Source organism: Melopsittacus undulatus, chromosome Z (assembly GCF_012275295.1).
Source record: "Melopsittacus undulatus isolate bMelUnd1 chromosome Z, bMelUnd1.mat.Z, whole genome shotgun sequence".
NCBI lineage: Eukaryota > Metazoa > Chordata > Aves > Psittaciformes > Psittaculidae > Melopsittacus > Melopsittacus undulatus.
In genome coordinates, this window is record NC_047557.1 from 20976691 (window position 1) to 20998528 (window position 21838).

At 36.4% G+C, this 21838-nt stretch overlaps 1 protein-coding gene across 1 annotated transcript in view; it reads left to right on the plus strand.

Moving 5' to 3' along the window:
• NDUFAF2 (NADH:ubiquinone oxidoreductase complex assembly factor 2) overlaps positions 1-21838 on the plus strand; it is a 69869-nt gene that overhangs the window by 20844 nt on the left and 27187 nt on the right. The window contains exon 2 of the mRNA XM_034073002.1: positions 20068-20157. Within this exon, the coding sequence (XP_033928893.1) occupies positions 20068-20157 (90 nt within the window). The remainder of the gene's footprint in view (positions 1-20067; positions 20158-21838) is intronic.

Here is a 21838-nt window from a genome sequence, read left to right on the forward strand (position 1 = left end):
AGAATGTGTAGACATTTGAGATTTAGGAGAATCTTACCCTGTGGAGTTGTTTACTTTTTTTCCTCCCAACTAAGGAAATGTATTTCTTTCTCACATTAATGAACTCTGCATTAACACCTATTCTTTCTTCAGCATTTAGTTTGAGGTATTGCATAAATGTGTAATGCACTAGGAGTCAGTTTAATCTCTGCAGCACTCAATCATTTTTTTTGAATGATGCACCTGCTTCATAGGTGGAAGTGACTTTCAGCTTAATTTGAATTATATTTTAAGTATTTGTCCAATTAAGAAAAAATGAGAAATTCCATCTGTTCAGTTGTTGTCTAGAAGAATGTTTTATCTCTGAAGCACATTATCATATCTAAAATTGACAGCATAATCTGTTGGGGTTTGTTTTTGGTTTTAATTTTTCCCCACTTTCTAGGTGTCTAAGAATAAGTGATTCTCTACTTAAACCCAACATGTCTCAAATGATGATACTTCCCCCTCCCCCTCCATCATGTCTGTGGTGCTGCAGTAGTGGCAAGGCAAGTTATGACATGCATGCGGTATTCATTAGATACTGCACTTCCCTCGCAAATCCTCAAGCCATGAAGATTATAGCAACCATTTGTGCTTTATTTTAGTAACAATTCACAAGTAGCAATAACATTTAACCCCTTTATGGATACCCTGCTCCTCTAGCTGGCATACTGCTGCATAGCTACATGTGCTTCTTTTTCTCTGAGTAGCTTCCCAAGGCATGTTTCGTGGCTTGCCTTCTGTTGTGCTGAAGAAGCACACAGATTATGAAACTGGTATTTCTGTGAATTTAGAAAATTTTTCCTTCTTAAATGAAAATTTGTAGTTTATTGGCTGTTGTTTTATTGTGAGCCTTTTCAAAAGAGGTCCAGATTTATTTCTGAAGAGTTACTGAGTGACTGGAACTTTCATCTTACCTTACTGTAGTGAAAGTTCACGGTGTAGGTTAAAATCATAGTATCACTATTTATTATTTTCAAAATGTAAGTATTTTAACTTGGTGTTAAAATATGGTGTTGTCTCGAAAACTTTTGTAATAGAAGACCTCATGAGTGCTAGGTGAAATTGAAACTGTTTATGGGAGGCAATTTCTAGGCAAGAATTAATAGTCTGCATAAATAAGGTGGCAAGCACTTGGATTGACACTGGCATAATAGGGTTCTGATGTATTTTATAAGTGAGGGACTGGGGACACAGAGATTCTGAAGTGCTTCTGTAATGTACTGAGCCATTTCAGCTGTTTTCTCTGACATTCTGTACAGTGAGGTTCAAGAATATGTTGACTTTCTATTGGAGCCTGTGAGGAGATACGTAGTTGGAGTCCACCTAGATGAACCAAACGTGGGGGGGAGGGGGGAAGTGGGTACTATGATGAAGAACGAACCGAGTAAAAAATTATGACATTGCTAATTAGGAAAATAAACAAACAAAATATAATGGGACACCTGGACTTGGCTTAAAAATAAAAATATTATTGGCTGCATCTGAAGATTTGCATAAGAGTGGATGAGTAATAAATTGCTGAAGATTAACGAGGACTGAAGCACAGTATTTAATTCTGTGTAGTGAAAAAGAAACTGCAACTTATAAAATGGGAGTGACAATGCAAAATATATTTAAAATACACAATAGAAACTGCCACTTAGAATATGTTTTGTTGTTTTTTTTTTTTAAGTACAAGAAACATTGGATGTGTGTGCGTATAGATATAGATGGACACGCCTCTTGGTATTGCAGGCATGCAGAAAGTCTTGGACGGAAGAATCCATACAAGGAAGTCCACAGTTTTTTTTCCATTTCAGTGTTCTCCTTTTCATACTTTTTCATCAGGACAGTACTCTGACTGCTGTTTGTGATGCAGATTATAAAAGCAATTAGAGAGCTTTGACATCTGTGTGCGTTGTTGACTGCCAAATTCTGTGCATCACTTTGGGAAGGGAGGTTTGTATAGAGGAGACGCTATTTCATATGAAGCAACAGTGAAACATTTTTTGGTGATGGTGGTTGGTTGATTGGTTTTGGTTGGTTTTGTTGGTTGTTTGTATGTTTTTTCCTCCCACTAAGAGAAACTACAAGAATAACAGAAAGGTATTTGGGCTAATCTTTGAAGAAGTAAGTGAAAGAAAGTGAAATTTGTACTTTTAGGAGGCACTAGGATGTAAGCTTTAAATATTAATGAGTACAGAAGGCTAGAATTTGATGGCAGATACCTAAAAAATAAGGTTAGGCCTTGTGTTCTTCCTGTTACATCAAAGCTGTGGAGAACTCATGCTGTGCACACAGCCTATGTGAGGGGTTTTTTTCATAATCATGAATCTTCTTGATCACTTTAAAATTGCATTTAGTGTATAGAATCACATGAAAATTATGTGACTGATTATGCTGTCATGGCCTCTCTCCAGATGAGGGTTGGAAGTCTATCATAAATCATAGAATTATAGGTTAGGGTTGGAAAGGACCTTAAGATCATCTAGTTCCAACCCCCCTGCTATGGGCAGGGACACCTCACACTAAACCATATCACCCAAGGTTTCATCCAGCCTGGTCTTGAACGCTGCCAGTGATGGAGCATTCACTACCTCCCTGGGCAACCCAGTCCAGTACCTCACCACCCTAACAGTAAATAATTCCTTCCTTAGATCCAGTCTAAACCTCTGCTGTTTAAGTTTCAACCCATTACCCCTTGTCCTATCACTACAGTCCCTAATGAATAGTCTCTCCCCAGCATCCCTGTAGGCCCCCTTCAGATACTGGAAGGATGCTATGAGGTCTCCACGCAGCCTTCTCTTCTCCAGGCTGCACAGCCCCAACTTTCTCAGCCTGTCTTCATATGGGAGGTGCTCCAGTCCCCTGATCATCCCCGTGGCCTCCTCTGGACTTGTTCCAACAGTTCCATGTCCTTTTTATGTTGAGGACACCAGAACTGCACGCAATACTCCAAGTGAGGATCTCAGAAGTGTGGAGCAGAGGGGGAGAATCACCTCTTTCAACCAGCTGGCCACTCTCCTGATGCAGGGTTGGCTTACTGATTGCTGGCTCATCCCACTGTCCATGTCATTAACAGAAATGTTAAACAGCGCCAGTCCCAACACCAGCCCACGAGGAACACCTCTTGTTACTGGTCTCCACTTGGACATTGAGCCCTTGACCACAACTGTCTGAGTGTGACTATCCAGCCAATTCCTTATCCACTGAGTGCTGAAATTACGAAAGTGTTCGCGAGAAGGCATGTCTTTTATGCTGTGTGGTGAATTAACTGACAATCCAGCAAATAATATAGTTTTAACAACTGTGTATTTTCTGTTTTGAAAGCTGTTTATCATTTTCATTTTAAGTCTTGCTTAAGCTTCATGTCAATTTTCAAGAAGGTATTTTTAGAGTTTTTTTGAGTGGAATTATTATCTGTCTTAGGCACTGTCATGTTATAAAATACCTTGTGAGAAAGTAGCTGACAGTCGCAAAACCAAAGGGTAAAATCAAGCCCTTTTTTAATTTTTATTATTCACTTCACTTTTGCCTGCTTCTGATACTGTCTGCTGTATTTTAAAACCAAAGTTATCTTCATAAGGTAGTAGTGCTACCAACCGTTCTGAGCAAAACCGTGCTATATGTCTTGACATTTATAAACTTTTCCAGTTGTTTCAGGAAGAAGGTGAGAAGAAGGAATCTTCATGAACTCCTGTGCGTGTTAGGGGGAGGAGGTGTTACTTAATTAAAAACAAAGCTGAATCAGCTGTTTAATATTGTTGGCCTTTGAGTAGAAAAGCCAAGGAAAATATTGTGGTGACATTTTAGCTATGGTCATTAAGAGATGGAGCAAGGCAAGGCTTGTGGTTAGAAGGCAAGATTTTTATTAGAGCAACCAGTATATTTTCAGAAAAAATAAACAGACTTCTTTTTGACCCCAGAAACATATCTTCAGTTCTGAGTCAGAAATTTTTTAAAAAGTATTTTAATGATAAATATGTGAGTCTGGGGGTATCTGGAAGGAGACTGATATAATCTAAAGGTGGTATGCCTTAATGCCATAAAAATTAACATTTTTGTGTATTTGTTATACTTCTGACACCTTGCTGAATTGTAAGGTTAGTGTAATCCTAGGTTTATCTGACTTCTGACATCACTACTTGATACATTTCTTTAATATACTAGCAATGACTGTATTCCCCTCCTAATGCAACTTTTTATATAGCATAAAATTCTAAAACTGTTTTGCTGAGGGCTCTTTATGACTGCTGTTCTTGTTAAACGTGCTTATGTAATTGATATAATATGACTTTCAAGGTTATATTGGAAGGAAGAAAGAAATCACACTTGTTTAGTAGCTGTAACTATCATGTCGAAGACTGCACTGAAGAAATATGTAGCATATCTTATATTGTGTAAGATCACATTTGTTGGATTTGTAGTACAGTAAGTTTTCTTTGTGCAGCTCTGTGTTGCTTATTAACACTGTTTCCAATTCTCGTTTTCTTCCTTAAGTTTTGAAGTACTTTAGCGTTAACAGTTTTGGTAGGATGCCTGGAACTTGGTATGTCTGAATCCACACAGGTACTGGAAAATCCTATGCTTTCATGTGTTAGGTGGAACTTTAATCAGCTTCCTTTGAAAATGCTTTAGGGACTGTGTTTTAGTAAAGTATCATGGCCTTGGAAGACTTAGAAGGTATAGATGAAATGAAAGCAATTGTTTTTGAGAAATAGAGGTGAGGTTTTGAAGTCATGCAAGATAAAGCTAAATCCTAAAACTGGACAGGAGCAAGTGCCCTTTAATGGTGGATTAACATGGTTGGGATGGATTCTTGGTTCCTGTCCTCTGCATGTGCTACAGCAGCTCTGTCAGTAGTACTCTGGATATTTTGAGAAAGAGAAATAGATTTTCTTGTTACGCCTCTCTTCCTTTCTGGCAGGCTCTGTTGATAAATGTAACCAAATAATTCAATATTGAAGAAGCTGGTATAATGAAAGCTTTATTATAATTATAATACATTCAGTAATTACCATTCCTGCTACCTACCCAACAGAATATGTAGCTATACTTGGGTGCTAAAACTTTTGACTGGAGACTGTGTGTTACAGAACATCTGCTTCACTATATAAAATTACTGGTATTAGAGCAGAAATTGGGGTGTGGTTTTGTTTTGCTGTTAAAGCTAAATGCATGACCATGTAAAACTGACATAAAGTCCTGACATTATTTGATCTGGGGCGTTGTGATTCAGTGAAACAAAGCAAGAGATCTCTGAAATAATGTTTTGAGCAAAATTGAGGGTTTTTTTGACACACTGAGCAGGAAATTTGCATTCTAATAATAACGAGTTTATAAGGGTCAGTTTAACAAGCATAGTGTAAAAGGGAGCCCAGTAGTATTCTGGCTCCTCTGATACGCTTATTTGCAGAGCATAAGATTTCAGCTAGCTACTGCCAGTCCCCTGCTGCATACCAGCATTCATTCCTTAGGCCTTTTTTTGAGACAAACGTGATTTTTTGACTTAGATTTTTGATTTAGACTAGTATTGTTGCATATGGTTTTTTTCTTTTTTTTTTCATATTTAAGGTTAAGAAAACAGTCAGGGAAATTGTATAGATCAGTTAGATCTGAGGGTGCAGGTAGCCAAGGAAGGCTAGGGGGAGGACATGACCAAAGAAATGCTGTAGTGACATACTAAGAGTGCTAAAATTCAGTACATTGAAAGTCTTGTGCAAAGAAATTATTCTGTACCTACTCATTTTTGGGTTTCTTTCCTCATTCTGATAATTAATTGGAAGTTTGGTGTATACAAAAAGAAGGTGCCCCACTGAATTTTCTGTTTACTGGAAGACAGTATTTTGAGTTGGAATATGGTATTTATACTGAAACATCCAAACTAGAATCATTCTTTTCAGTGTCAGTACAGTTTATTAAGCTCTCCCTCCATGACACTATAATGTTTATCCCTGGAGAGAAGAAAACAAATACAAAGCAAGTTTTTATTACATGAATAGATACATCATCTTTGGCAATTAATTTCTCTTTGTGAATGGCACTTTCATATGTGCAGTGGAGATAAGAAGAATGTGTATCTTGGGGTTTTTTTGCTTGCAAATTGGAAAAGTATTGTTTTACATATTCGTGTTTGTATCTACAGAAGAGAAACAAATATTACGCTAAAGCAAATTGTGTGAGCTGCTATAATATACTGGATAGGTGGTATACTTTCTCTGCTACTGTAAGAAACAGTAATTGAATGAGAAATTGTATTTTGTTTTACTATATTTACTATATAGATTTAATGTAAGTCAAGATTCAGAAGAAACTGTCTTTGCAAACTGAATTTGTTCTCTTTGAATATTGCACCATGTTGACACTGTAAGAAATGCTTTAAGTTTTATTGCAGCTAATTTTAAGTACTATAAAATAAATAGCTGGTTGAAATAACTGATTTGAGAGCATTTGGAATGTATTGAAGGCCTTTATATTTCCTTCTACTAAAAAGAACAGAAAATGTCATCTAATTTTTTATGTAAAAGAAAAGAAATGGATAATTTTTCCTGGGTTATTATTTAACCCATTCAACAGCAGAGCAAGATAATGAGAGGAAAAATTACTTGTCTCAAGCTGGTAGGCACTATATCTGGACTAGGTCTATTTTAGTGCAGCTCAAAACTCTAACATGAGAAAATTGCAGAAATTTACAATTCAAAGTGTGTTTCATCAGGGAGAAATCCACAGATTGTTTTGACACTCAGTTAGAAATTCAGCATGAAGATGGACGTCTCATGAAATTTGCAGCTGCTGATTGAATTTATATTTCCATAAAGGCCATCAACAGTAACAGCCTGCAGGGGAAGTCAGGGAAAAATGACAAAAATTGTGAGGCTAGCATTTTTTCGTCAATCTTATAGTAGCAAATTACTTGTAATAAGGTTTTACACTGACCAGGATTAAAGAGAAATGCAGGTAGCCAGAAGGGAATGATTTCTCAGTTTAACTGATTTGAACTAACAATGTCTGAATTTGATATTTAAATATATGTTTAGTCATTTGTACAGTATGTAAAATGCACAACTACAAATTAAAAATGTCCTTAAACTGAAACATGAAACTTTTAGTGATAATTACAGGAGGTTTATTTTACAGGTAATTTGATTTTAGAATAAATTCCCAGGATAGAAAATTAATGATATAGAAATGTGCAAAAGTAGGTCATCTTTATTAGGGGCAAAAATCCCATCTTATTTTGTCTCTGGCATGTTCCCTCTTATTCACAGATAGGAGAGGATGTGTAAGATCTGAATTCATTTTTCTGAGCAGCAACTCTCATTATGTTGATCTTTCAAAAAGCAAACACACGATCACAAAAACAAACCCATGTTGTCAAAACAATTAGTAAGAAATGCTATTGGAACAAATGCTGTAATAAAATTTAACAGATTTATCTTTTGTTTAGAATGGTTTACATATTACTGTCTTACTTCTGTTTTTATGGAAGGAACAAGGCAACAGGGAAAGTTTCTTTTATGGTAGAAGCATCATCACTGTTATCTTCCTTGAGAGATTCTAGCTCCCGTAACAGCTTTGTTTTCAAAATACCTGCACATCTTTAGAGTATGGGAAGGTTTAATGTTTAGGTGTTTTCTTTTATCTTGGTGTTACAGAATTCTGTGTGCAACTTCCAGTGGATAGCAAGGCAGCTGTACTCACAGAGTTGAATTCAGAAACCTTTCCTTACAGTTAATAGCCTGCATCTGTGCTGTCCTTAGCTGCAGTTCTATCATGTCTTACAAACTAAGGAAGGTCAACAGAAATAGATTTTGAGGTGAGTAGACATCTAAATGTTGCAGAAACTGGTAACGGCATTCTCCGTAGCTGAACAATAACAAGAGTTATGAATTAGTATGGTGAGGCACAAGTCATGTAGTCTTGATATTAGTATGGTTTCCTAGTGTATGGGGATATTTAAGAATGAAAGTGCTTGTGCAGCCTCTTAATATAAAAACATAGGGATCAGGTCTCTTAGCTGCTCACACCAGAAACAAATGTGTTAGAATTCTAATGAGATTCATCAAATAACTGCCATAATGAGAATCTCTGTGAACATCATTATTTCTGAGTGTTTACATTTTAAGGATTAAATTGGTGAAGTGAAATAAAGTAACTAATTTTTGCTTCTAAAAATTAAAATACAGTTTAGGAACCTGTAAGTCTTTGACATAAAATTATTTGATTGTAGAGCTTGTAATTATCACAGCTTGTTCTTTCAGTGGTTGTAAACGCTGTATATCAAACATTGTATTATGGTTATTGCAAGCTATGCAAGTCTAGAGGTTGCTGTCCAGGGGAAGTCTTTCGTCTTTTCTTTCAATGGTATCAGAATAAATGCTTTGACATAGAAAATTTTGCATGTACTTATTGTCAAGAATAGTTGCACTTAGTGTGTTAGCTGTCAGTAGCAGCAAAGTATTCTAAAATCAACAGGCACAAAATTCAGTATTTTAATACTTGATGACTGGGTAGTTAGATGATATGAAACCATGTGACCTCAGTATTTGCTGTTTAGTCTAAAATTTGCTTAGTTAAACTGGAGCTGTGAAAATAGAAAGCAGGAAAAACTGTTAACTGGGAGTTGGATGTTGATTTTTGCATGTGAATTTGTTTTTTCTTGCAAAGTGACCACAGAAACTCTTGAGATTTTAGTAGAAAAACTCATGGTTTGACTCACCTAAAAAGTTTTAACTTTCAGGTAGTTCTTGGGCCCTGCTCTTACACTTTAGCGTCTTCCTTCTCAAAGTAGCTGTGAAAGCAGAGAAAATATTGCTGCAGTTCCTTGGCTATGTAAAGTTTTTTACTTCTTCACCACCTAAACCTCTCTGAGCTCACCCAATCTGCTAAAATCTGCTGGTTTTTCCTTAGAATTGGTGTTACTGGAAAATACCTTAATTCATGGCGTGTGCACAGGCCATCTTAAAGAAACAGACTTTTGAAGCACAGCTTTAAAAGTAACCTAACAATGTAAAGTAAGAGTTAAATTGGGCAAAAATTTTCAGCTGTTGAAAGATAAATGGTTTCATTCTACTAACATTAATCCACTGAATTGTTGTACTTTCTGGTATGTATTGTTTAATTTCATTAAAAAGTTGTTTATCTTAGAACTCTAACCAAGTGAACATTTTGTTTATTTCTGTTTATAATGAATGGTGACATTTTGCATACTTGAGATATTAAAAGTTATAGAACTACATGCTAACTTGAATGATACTTAAGTTCCTGTAAGCATTAATATAGCATTCTTTAAAAAAGCATATTACTAATAACGCTTGCAATTTATTTCTTGGTTTTTATTTCAGTGCCTTTAAAATAAATATTAAATATTGATATATATAGCATATGTATCTTAATAGATACATTAAAAAGCACACTAGAAATTTATTGTAAGTATGAACTTGAAGGTACAGGAAAATACAATGACTGATGAGCATGAAAAAATCTTATTGTAAAACATCAAACTAGTGAGTCAGAAAAATGTTTAGGAAGCTGTTTCTAAACTGGTGTGCACCCTTTTTTTGGGTACCTTTTTCAGGTATCTTCAGCCCTCATATATTTGAACAAATTAGGATACAAGAATAAAATCATTGGGAATTTTTTTGCCTATACCTGTTTACCCAGCCTCTAGTTAAGGATTCTGAGAGTGAAATGCTATTATAATAATTTATATAAATCACAAAAGATGGGGCATAGCCTCAGTTTTTTAGGACTGAGATGACATGTTCTAATTCAAGATGTATAACCCTACCATAATATTGTAGACATGGAGTTGTCTTCAGAGCCTTCCTTAATAATATTTTTTCTTTCCTGTATAAGTAAGGTATGATTTGCTTATGCCATGAGATATTCAAGTTCAGTTAGTTTATCCAAGTAAAAAATTAATTTTTCAAGTTGGAAATAAGTTATGAAAGCATATGTTTAGTGGAACTTACTGCTGCAATATATATGTACTACATAACATTGGTATTTTGAAACACATGAAATCTTTGTGATGCGTTTTGAGCAGTAAGTTCAATGTACCGTGCTACTTTCTCAGGTCAGGCAATGTTCATGTTCTTCATCTGTTCCAATACCAATTTTATTTCATCTCAAATGATTCTTTAGAAGTGGTTAAAGCACAATCCAAGTGAAAGGTCTGTGTTTTCAGAGTCTTCAGTCCTGTTCCATATAAGATATGAATAAAATATTGATGCAAAAGATGGTTGCAAGATCTCATCTTAAGCTGCCAGGTTTGTGGCTGCATTCTCAGGTAGGCAGCAGTGCCCTGTGTGCACACTTGAATGCTGTGGATTAACATCATTTGCCATGTTGGTGCCTGTGCCATCGCAGCCCTTTAGGTTGCCTTTTTCAAGATCTGAGGGAGAGGAGTCCCTGGTACCACTTAACCTGGCTGTGTTGACCTTGATTGTCTCATCTCACAAGACGTATCTTTGAAAGCCATGGGTTTTTTTATAAAGGTACAAAACTTCCTGTTAGACCCACCTGTGTGATGAAATGGAAAATGTTTTCCTTCCTGGAGGCCCTGGCAGACTCTACCACTACCTGTGTTTACTTAAATCTTTGTTAGGTATTTTATGTACTTGCAGCTGTACAGGGTTTCTCCTGACTCTGGTAGGTTACCCGCAGTGGGCATCCCTGCAAACCATTTGTGTACTCGGGATCATGGTGTAGGCAGTCACCTGTCCTGTTGTGTTACTGTCGCTTCCTCCTCTTCCAAGGAAGAGCTCCTGCTGTTACCTGAGATCACTGTCATGCCTTGTCTTGCCTAGCAGGCTGTCCCTCTGACTCCACACTAGCCTGATCCCTGTAACAGCCTTCCTTTATAAATGGTCTTCTGGTGGTTGTCACCCCACTAAAACTGTCAGTGCAACACAGGATGGACTGCCAGGGTCCCACAGGTGGTTGTCTGTGAAGACTGCATCAGGTTTAGGCCTTGTTCTCTGATACTCACCACCACAACCTTTGTCCTTGAGCTTTTGCAATATTTCTTGTTTTCTTTCTAAAGCCATATTTTAAATCATGAAGAGTAGTGTTTCACCTGCTGGATGAACGGAGAGGCTTTTTAAAAACAGAATAAACATGTTTAGCAAATCTCCCAAGCATCTGTGACATCTGCAGAAGAGATCAGGAGCTCAGTCTTGTTCTGTGCAGATTTCCAACCACACCACCAGCTTGGGAAGCCACATCTGCATATTTGGAGGGGGACCACCTTCACCTTTAGTGTCTGAAATATTATGACCTCTGTACACATCTTGCTTAGATGTTGACTTGCAAGAGTTTTTGTGTAATTGCTCAGCAGGAAGAACAAGCAACTTAACTACAGTAGGATTTGTTATGTTACATTGATACATCTGTATTCTGCTTTTTCATCTGAGTCTGTGTGAGATTTCTTTTAGTGAAAGAACTAGGTGAGGTTTATAAACACACACCTTCTCTTATTTTCTTAAAATGCTGCTTGGAGTATATGAATAGTGCAAGTGCAGCATCAAAGGATAATTTTGTAATGTGTATGATAAAATGAGTAGCATATAAATTGTAGGATAAAGAATAATTTTTAATGCTGTTTAAAATAAATATCTGTAGGATATGCATATATATGAAATGGCTAATGTAGCTAAAAGGACTAGTTACTTTAGCTAACTTTCCTTTTCTTCTGAAGTTGCACACTTGTGTTAATTGTGGCTGAAGTACATGAGTTTTCTCCCCTATACTTAGTAATGAAAAGCAAATACAATAAAATAGCAGTACTAGTGTTCTTTAAGCTTTTAAGTGCTATGCACAGTATTAGCTGTCATTGTGTTCAGACCTTGTGTACAACTGAATTTTTTCTGCGAATCTCAAATGCATAATACTTTTATAATATTTATTAAAGCATAGTAAAAAAACAGAAGTAACATTAGCTCCTTTAGAGTGTATGTGCAGCTAGCTGTAATAATTCCATTTATTCTGAAAAAATAGAGATGGTAAATGAGCATTTTCAGGTGGCTTATAACTGGAATATAATTAATCATCCAAACCAGACTGTGACACTGCTGTGTTGGGTTCATAATGCTTAATTAATAATTGCTTAATTAATTATTGTTCTCCACAACTGTAACTTTCATGTCTTTTACAGTTCATACCCATACTATCATTTGCCCATTTCTCTTCCCTGCATGTTTATCTTCTTGCATTATGTTTGTATTTATAGAGTACAAACTATTGTACGCTTTCTGTCTGCTTGCTAAATTCCCTTTATACATGCTAAATCCCCATTTTAAGCATTTTTCATGCATTTACAGAAAATATTCAGTACTTCATTCCTGGATTTATTCACATTTTGACAGTAATTGGTAAAAAAGCGTTTCTTGAATCTGATGAACCAAAACAAACCAAAAGAACAGTTGAGAAAAAGCTTCTGCATGCCAGAGCACTGAGAATCCATCAGCTCTCCAAGGAAGTGGCATTTGTACTGGTATCATTTACACTTTTGTTGCAAAATGAATGTAATGTTGCATATATCTAGTAGGCTCTCCAGTGAGCAGGGAATGGGAACTGGTGTTGGTACATCCTGCTGCCAGATGAGGAGAGCCTGGGGACTAAAATGGCAGAGTGAGTACAATAAAATATCTTTTATTGTAGTTTGTCTGTCTGCTGAAGGAACTTGCTTCTTAAACAAACTACAATAAAAGGTATTTTTTACTGAAGTGCTGGAGCCTCAGATTTCAAAACATAAGGTTTCTGTGACTGTATAAAAAAGCAATGGTCTCCGATTCCTCAGGAAGCTACAGGTTCAGCTTTTTCAGATTGTTAAGTTTGCCACTCCTAAAAAGAAAATACAGAACACAGGTTGCCATTTTTTCATTTATTTATGATGTAGTCATAAGTGAATACATGTTGACTGCTCAGCAGCTCATAATTATCCATAGCCTTCTAATTTTATTAGAATAAACTGTTTAATGTTAGAGAAACACAGTTGTAAGTATCCTGTCTGACTAGTTTCAGTGTCCTACAATGACAAAAGATACTTAAAAAAGCAAAATTGCAAATTGCATACAGAGCTTGAAATTGACCCTCAGAAATGAGAATGAGTATGTTTAGATTTATTTGTCCTTACATACAGAAAACATTAATATGTACTTTTCAAGTTTTCGTGTACTTACTACATAATGTGTAAGATCTGAAATGACAGCTAAAGTAGACTTCTTCCCTAGAGACCTTTCAGGCTGAACTCATAAGGGTGCTTTCAGTAAGTTCAGCATTACTTCCCATTGCTTTTACTGTAAATAATACTGCTAAAAGGATAACATATGTTTAGTTGGCTGCATCAAAAGGAGCATGGCCAGCAGGTTAAGAGAGGTGATCCTGCCCCTATACTTTGCTCTCATGAGACCCCATGTGCAGCACTGTGTGCCGCTTCAGTGTGCTCAACATAAAAAGGACATGGAGCTGTTGGAGCAAGTCCAGAGGAGGGCCACCAGGATGATCAAGGGACTGAGAAAACTGGGACTGTTTAGCCTGTAGAAGAGAAGGCTCTGTGAAGACCTGAGCAGCCAGCTATGAGGGAGCATTTGCATGTAGAGAAACCCTGAAACCACCCTCTTAATCATTAGCTGCTTGATAATAAAGTGTGAATAAAAGCAATTTTTGAGATGTTCCTGGATAATTCGTTCTTGTCCAGAAACACTTACTAGGACATGTACTGACACTATGTATAGGTCTTGACCATTTCTTTAAGAATAACATACTCAAAACTGAATCATTCTAATAATCACCTTTTTGCTCTTTGTGGAAGTAAAGTATTTCTCAATGTGTGGGAGCCCTAGTGAATCAGTGTATGCACATGATTGCTGATCTTCCTGTGAAATAATGTAGAATAGTGGTAACAAGTATTTAGTACAGTTACTTCAGGTTCTGCCTTCCTGTTCTCTTCTTGTTGCAGCTAATGGTTTGGGGATTTTTATGGGGAGTGATGAGGGAGTTTTATTCTTTGTTCACTTATTTGGCTGTAGAGAAGATACTGTAGAACATCTGGATCCACAGAACTCTGTGGTTTCCTCATCTGCTGTATCTAAGGCTAGATTTAGTCTTGCTGCTTGGTAGTAATTTGTCATGTCTCAAAATGGCTATCCTCATTTGTTTTAAAATCCTTTTAGCCCTAAATGTTCTGACAGAATATTTATGAGAGAGCAGTCGTATTTTTCTTGCTGCTAACTAAATGCCCTTCTTTGAGAAAAGTGTGATTTTATGTTTTTTCTTTAATTTTCTTCAGCAGCACAACCTTTTGGAGATAACAAACAGTATGTTTTGATCCTTGTCCATGACTTAGATTTCTATGGTAATGACATAGCATTGTAATGGAACCCATATCCTCAGAATAGTGATGGCATCCACATCCTCAATAACAGTGACAGAATAGATTATTTCTGAAGTAAATGCATGTGTCAGAATTATAGCTAAATGGACGTAGACCATGCAAACATGGTCAAACTCAACTTGGCAGTTAAGTCAGTAACAGCAGTATTTTAATCAAGTGGTTTCTGCCATCCCAGCTCCATTGAACTAACATCTCAGATGTTAGTTTAGAAACATCTATAGGAGCTGGAGCCACATCTTTAGATTGGCATGTAGATCTTAACCCAGACCTGGCAAGATGGTTTACACTGAAAAAATAATCTTCTGGCCTACTAAAAACTTAGAGCCCTCTCAGCCCAAAGCTGTAGTTGGGTTGGGTTCACTGTTGCCTTGCAGAATGATTTCAAAGCAATATTCGACAAAACCAGAGTGTGTCAGAATTATTCTGGGAGATCTAATGCAGAATTGGACTGCAAAATGGGTGATAGGCAAAGCTTTTCTTCTCCGCATGTAAAGGTTTTAATTTGATGTTACACTAAGCTTGTCTTCACATCAGACTGTATACCAAAAAAAAAGTTATATTCTACTAGCCTCTAAATCCTTGTGTTAAGTTCCTGATGCATTTATATTTATATTTATATATATATATATGTGTGTGCATGTATATATGTAATTTTAAACCTCCCATTTCTGGTGATTCCATTCAGAGATGGGTAAAGTGATGCTGGCAAACCCAGTGCACAGTTTGCACTGAATATTTTGCAAGTTTGCAAAAGTTTCTCTCTGACCTGACAGTGCTTTTTTTTTTTTTGGTACAAATATTTTATGCTTTCTATTTTTGGCTGTGGCTTGATACTGTTATGTTTAGTAGAAAAGACATTAACATCTCTGTGTGTTTTTGCTTTATTTATCATAAAAAATATCCCCCCTGCCAGGACCAGTGTAAAAGGGGGTGTCCCCCATTAATGATTTGCTAGGATACTCTAGATTTTTTGATGATGTTTGTAAAACAGAAGCATGTAAATAAAACATTTATTGTAAAGTTTTTCAAAGACTTGAGCTTTCCATAGCAAAGTTCATTTAATTTGGAAAATATGCTTATTCATATTTAAGGAAACATTTAAGAGACATTTAAATACAGTTGGAAATTGTAAAATTTTTGGCAGTTGGAGCAATCAAGCAGAAATATGGTTTGGAATTGAAAGAGAAAGTGGGAGGCCTGTGTATTAACATTTTGATTTTTTTTTTAATTTCCAGTCCTTAATTTAAAATTACTTCTGGGAAATTATTCCTGCTAACTTTTGCTTAAAGTTTGAGTTGAGAAACATTCTGCAGTCCATTTTAAACACCTTGGTTCTAAAACGTACTAAACTCTTTTCTGTAAAACTAACCTTACTAACAATTTATGGTTGGTCTTAGTAAACTGAATGGGGGTTGTGTACTGAGAAAACATCTCTTTCTGCTTTCAGTGAGGTGTCCTGTTGTAGATCATGGACATATGTTTATTTGGGTTTTGTTTGCTTGCTGAGTATGTATGCACTGTGATAGGTCAATTGCTAGTTTGTAAATAGTTCATAAATAGTAAGTGGTAAGCCTTGTTTACAAAAACTCCATTGTTTAGTATATGCTTATAAGACAGGCAGAATCTAGGTGGCATGAAGAGTCAGATTTAAGTTGACATCATGGATTAAAATTCGGAACAAAATCAGCCTAATCATACTATAAATCGGAGCAAAGTAAGAATTATTTTGGTACATAGTGAGGCGTAGTAAGAATGGTAATCAATAAAAAATAACAAACAATACTGAGATAGTTTGGCTATGATACTGGCATTGTCAACTGGCATTTGTTTTGGGAGGTGAAAAGGGTCTGTGAGGATTGTACTGCACGTGAGTCTTTAACTTTGAAAGTATGTGTTCCCGAAAAGAATCATCTTGACTTCGTACCTTCAATAGACATCTACAACAGGATAAAATAGAAATCTACCCAACGTAATGCTGGGTTCTGTCAACAAGGGCATCACCAGCAGAGGTGAAGATGTAGTATCCCACTCTGCTCTGCACTTGTCAGGTGACACATGGATTATTGTATTCCAGACTTCCAGTGGCTGGAGAGGGTCCAGAGAAAGGCCACAAAGATGATCCAAGGACTAGGAAGCCTTCACTGTGAGGACAAGCAGAGAGAAGTGGATTTGTTCAGCCTGGAGAAAAGAAGGCTTAAAGGGCAACTTATCACCGTGTTCCAGTACTTAAGGCTGGCTACAAAGAAGATAAAAGTTCACATCAGTGCCATGCAACTGAAATTCAGTCCATATCTCTTAAATTAACAAAGGCTGTATAGTCAGCCTGTGCATTTAAATATATATAAACATATATATATTTCTTTAATAAAGTGTTTCTCCCATGGACTCTTACTATGCAGCAGTGCAAATCAGCAAGCCAGAAGAGTTCTGGTTCTGAGTTCTCATGAACATCTGAGATAAATTCAGTTAATTTGGTGTCACATCTAGTTGGCAGCTGGTTCCTAGCAGTGTCCCTCAGGCCTTTGTGTTAGGGCCAGTGTTGCTTAATGTCTTAATTGATGATCTGTGTGAGGGGATCAAGTGCACCCCCAGTAAGTTTGCAGACAACATGAAGTTGGGTGGGAGTGTTGGTCTGCTGGAGGATAGGAAGGCTTTGCAGAGGGATCTGGACAGGCTGGATCAATGGGCTGTGGCCACTGGTATGAGGTTCAGCAAGGCAAAGTGCTGGGTACTGCACATGTACCACAACAGCCCCATGCAATGCTACATGCTTGGGGAGGAGTGACTGGATGGTTTGCCTATAGAAGAAGGGCTCTTACTAGAAGAAACTGGAAAAATAAAATGTTTTAGCATCTGTGTGTATCTACAGTTAATCATATTTTTTGTTGTGTAAATAATACTTAAGTTTCTAGGCTTCATATGAGAAGATAAATCATTAAGCCATTTGCTACCCTTTCAGATTTCACTGTTTCCCTTGCTGGCTTTGGCTATCTCTTTCTCATGGCAGCAGGCTGCCTAACTTCTGTTAAACTCTTCTGTTTTCAGGCTTTTATACAAATTTATTTCAGTCATCACTCATTAACTTTCAGATTGACTGGGACAGAAAGCCTTAGAGAAAATGTGTATAGTAAGAAAGTATATAAATCTAAAATGTGTTAATACTGTATCACTTGCTGAAAGATCTGTCCACTACTTAGACGTCTTGGCCATTTGCCTTGCTGTAACTTCTGCAAAGTTGCAAATCTTGGCTACTTCAGTGTTTTTGTAAATGATGGTGTATGTGACCTATTCTGTACATCTGTTAAGTCTTTCTGAAGTAAAAAGCTTTTTGTTTTATGAGTGATTGGCTGTTTTTCTTTGGATATGTTTTGTTTTATGAAATCCCAGCTGGAAGTATTAATGATTCTTCAGTTTCTAAGATCTAGTGGTCACATGAAAATGGGGTTAATTTTGCAGTTAATCTGTTGTTCTTGCATTGCTATTTATTGGTAATTACTTCATATGTATACATGTACAAGTAAACTTTGCAGCGGCAAAGACCAGAATATTTTATTTGAAAACGTGGGAATGAGTTAATAGAAAGCAAAATAGTCAATATCTTTAGTATGAAAGAACAGGTCTCTCAGCTTGTAAAGGGTTTTAATTATATCTAAAGAGGCCGCAGTGTAATCTTCAATAGGAAGTCTATGTAAATTATTTGTCAGTGGTAGTCTGCAGAAGAAACCTATGGGATATGGCAAAGAAACCTATGGGATATGGCAAATCAGACAGTTGCAGTTAATTAGTGTTTTGTGTGCATCACAAATGCAGAGAGGCCTAAAGCCAGCAGCACTACTGTGTGATGATTCTTCAAAATAACATCTTCAGGCAATAATTCCCCGAGCTTGGCTCTACAGTGTAATTTGATTGTGGGATCTGGAAAATGAATTTTTTACAAATGTCTTATGAAAGCTTGCAGTAGGATAAAAAGTGGTGGATTTTCTTAGAAGTAGATTAGTTAAGAATATTTTATTTGGGAATGCAGAAAGACAACATCAATCACAAGTTGTGGTAGCAGGTAGAAAAAAATACACTTCTTTGTTACTTTTCCTTCTGTCAGTTTATTCATACTGTTCCACCTACGCAGGACTCAAATTATGGACACCTTTTTTAACAGGTGCTGTGCTAGCAGTAAAATCTAGTGACTTTCCAATAATGGCAAAGAGTGTTAATTCTGAGACTTACATAGGATCAGACCTAATCAGATTTGTCTTCAGGTTTTCTGGAAATCTGTATGGGAGGAAAATAATTCCGTAGTTTTGATTTGCTTTATAGATAAAGGAGCTTGAGAAATTGAATTATCCTTGGTATTGTTGAAATGAAATTATTTTGAAGCATGTTTGTGAGTTATTTCACCTTCAGCATATAGGAATTGTGTATTTATAAGACAAACAAGTACAAATCATAGCTGAAAATATGCTATGCTATTTTTTTGCCTAATTGCGTATCTGAAGCAGTAAAAATGTTGCATTGCTTGAAATAAAAAGAAATATTATAAAGATAAAGAAAGCACATAGAAAAGGAGTTGCAGCTTCTATATAAGTTCTTATTTTGCTGTATTAAAAATAATAATGAACAATTGTATGCAGTTTTAATCGGAGATGGGTGAATTGTAAGTTCTGTCAGGTTTAATAACTTCATTTGAAATACTTGTAAGCATATGGAAGGGACGAATTGCATGAATCACATCATTATGAAAGAAAGTATTTTGTGCAGATACTTACTTGTGTTTCCTCAAAATGAGAAATTTCTCCATATCAGCCTTCCAAGGGAAGAAGCTGGGAGAAAAAGCCTGGAGAATGTTGTTAGGGTTTTTTTTCCCTGTGAAGGGTGGGTTGCTTGCACATCTTTCCAGTATCTGCTAATTTAAAATGCAAATTAAAATACTCTTTTTGCTGTACAGTAGCATGAGATCTGGCAATCAGTCTGCTGCAAGCTACTTCACCACTTGAACCTTCACGCTTCCTCTTTGACAATAGTAAAATCTGCGGGTGAGATGTAGATCCAGATTCTCCAGACTGGCTTCCCTTTCTGTATAGTGAATGTTCCCTATCAGAGGGCAACCTACAGGTTTTTAGTTTTTAACATGTAAAATACTTAGTTTGCAAACGTGTGGAAAGGCTCGCATGAATTGAGCAGTAGCCAGGAGTGGGAGATGATGTGGCCTGACCACTTTGCAAAGCCAATGAGTGAACTTTCAATGCTTATTTTTGACTCAAAAACCACATCAAGTTTCTAATCCCTCACCAGCAATGGTGAGGGAAAATGGTTGCTAGAAAGCTTATCAACACTTGTTCAGGGAAACATTCTCACAGAGAGGGATAAACAGAGGTGGATAACTATGTTTGAAATATATTTGTCATTAATAATCTAAGTCAGTTGTAGAACAGGCAAGCTTTTGCTAAATTACTGAACACAGAGCATTTCAAATGGACAGCTAGATGGTAAAAACTTTCTCAATATTTTAATCCTTAGTTTTTATCCTGCAGGTATCATTGCACTTGTATGAATAGTATAGTTCTTTCGAAACAATGACATAGCAATTTAAATTTATGTAGAAATATATTTAACTCTTTTTTGTTTGTTTGTTGGTTTGGTTTTTGTTTTTTTCTTTTTTTTTGCTACAGGGCATATTATACAAGAAAGAAGATTTGTAGAGCCAATAAATCGTCAAGCATATCAGTATGAAATGGGTGACTTTCCAACAGAATGGGAAGGTAAATTCTGAATATTTTGGGTTTGTTTCAAGATAATTTTACCATTGAATGTGGATTCATTGTTTTTACTGGAAAGCCTGACTATGTGAATAGGTTGTCTGTTATCTTTCATTTTGTGTAATGCAGGCTTTTGTTTAGCTGCATAATTATTAAGAGTTCTTAAAGTAGCCCCTTTACAAATAGGAAAAAAAATATGTTTAGGAATTTGTACTTAATAAAAATGTAAATAAAGCGCTCTATGATCATGAATTTCTCCTATTAAATGTGAAAATATTTCTGCCTGAGGGGATCTGATAGAATAACCAAAACTAAATGTGAAAAACTTCCTAATTATGCCTTCACTGCAGTGTTAATTTGTAGATCAGCGGAATTATTAGTGGCACGGTGATGGTAGCATTTGGTTTCCTGTACTCCTCCTTACACAGTCTTATAGAGAGTTGAGAACCTGTTAATAATTAACCATTTTGTCCCCCATTGCTAGTGATTAAATCATGTCTGAAAACATGGGGCATATAAAGAAGTTTAGAAACATCAGAGGAGTTCTAAGGATTAGCTGAGCAGACCTTGGAGAAGGAGAGAGAGCAGAGAAGGAGTATGTATTGCTCCTTGAAGCTGCAGGAGCTTGAGCCAAGTGTGGGATTAAATGTGGCTTAAAACCCAGCACTCTATAGCTTAAACAAGGAATCCCTGAAATAGTAGATAGTTTGCCCATTACTCATCATGCTTCTGGGGGGAGAATAATATCTAGGCAACTCAAAGGAGTTGGTAGGTTTTAAGCAAGCAAACTTAAATTTTAATCAGTATGTAGTTAAACTGTAGAATAACCTTGTCATTGAATATTCTGCTTGCTGGAAGTTTGCATGAGTTCAAAAAGTGATTAAAAGAATTTATGGAAGAAAAATCTTTCATGTACATAGATGGTACTATGGTTTAATTTGTCAGTGAGCTACAGTTAATTGAGGCAGACTACAGTGTATTTTGAGGAAATATCACAATGTACTTGTTTTACCTCATTCTTTTTACTTTGAGCCCACTGTTTGCCCCCGAGGCAGATGATACTGAACTAAGAGAAAATTTTGGTCTCATTAGTATACATTCATGGAGTCAATAGAGAAATATCAAATGCTCTAAATTCTTTCATTTTTTTGTATTGTCATTACACTGATTCCTGTGGTGTTTTTCTTTTTCACCCACTAAAGCTTATATTAATAACTAAAAGCTTCTCAAATGTGTTTCAACCCTATTAGCAGCATTTGCCAACTGTGGGTGAAACCACAGTATCAACAAATACTGCTGCAGTACCTGCAGTTGGCTGACAAGTCTTAATCTAGTTCATCTTGGTTCTTTATTAGTCCTGAGATAGCCATCTTCTGAAGGAGAGTTAGCAGCGTCCTATACTTGTCCTTACTAAATCACCTGGTGCTTGAATGGTGATCTACCTAATGCAACTTTCTGAAGGTCTACTTCCTCCAGCAGAAGTTCTCCAACCACTTCTAGTCCTCTTAGGTCTGCCTGACTGTCATGCAGTCACTCTGTATCACAGACACTGAGCATATACAAAGCCCTCAGGTAAACTTTGCTCTGCTGTGTGAATGAATTCTCATCTAAGACCTGCTCCTGCCTCCTTAAGAGCTGAAAAATTAAATACAATAGTGTCTGCCTGCACCATGGCTTGAATTAA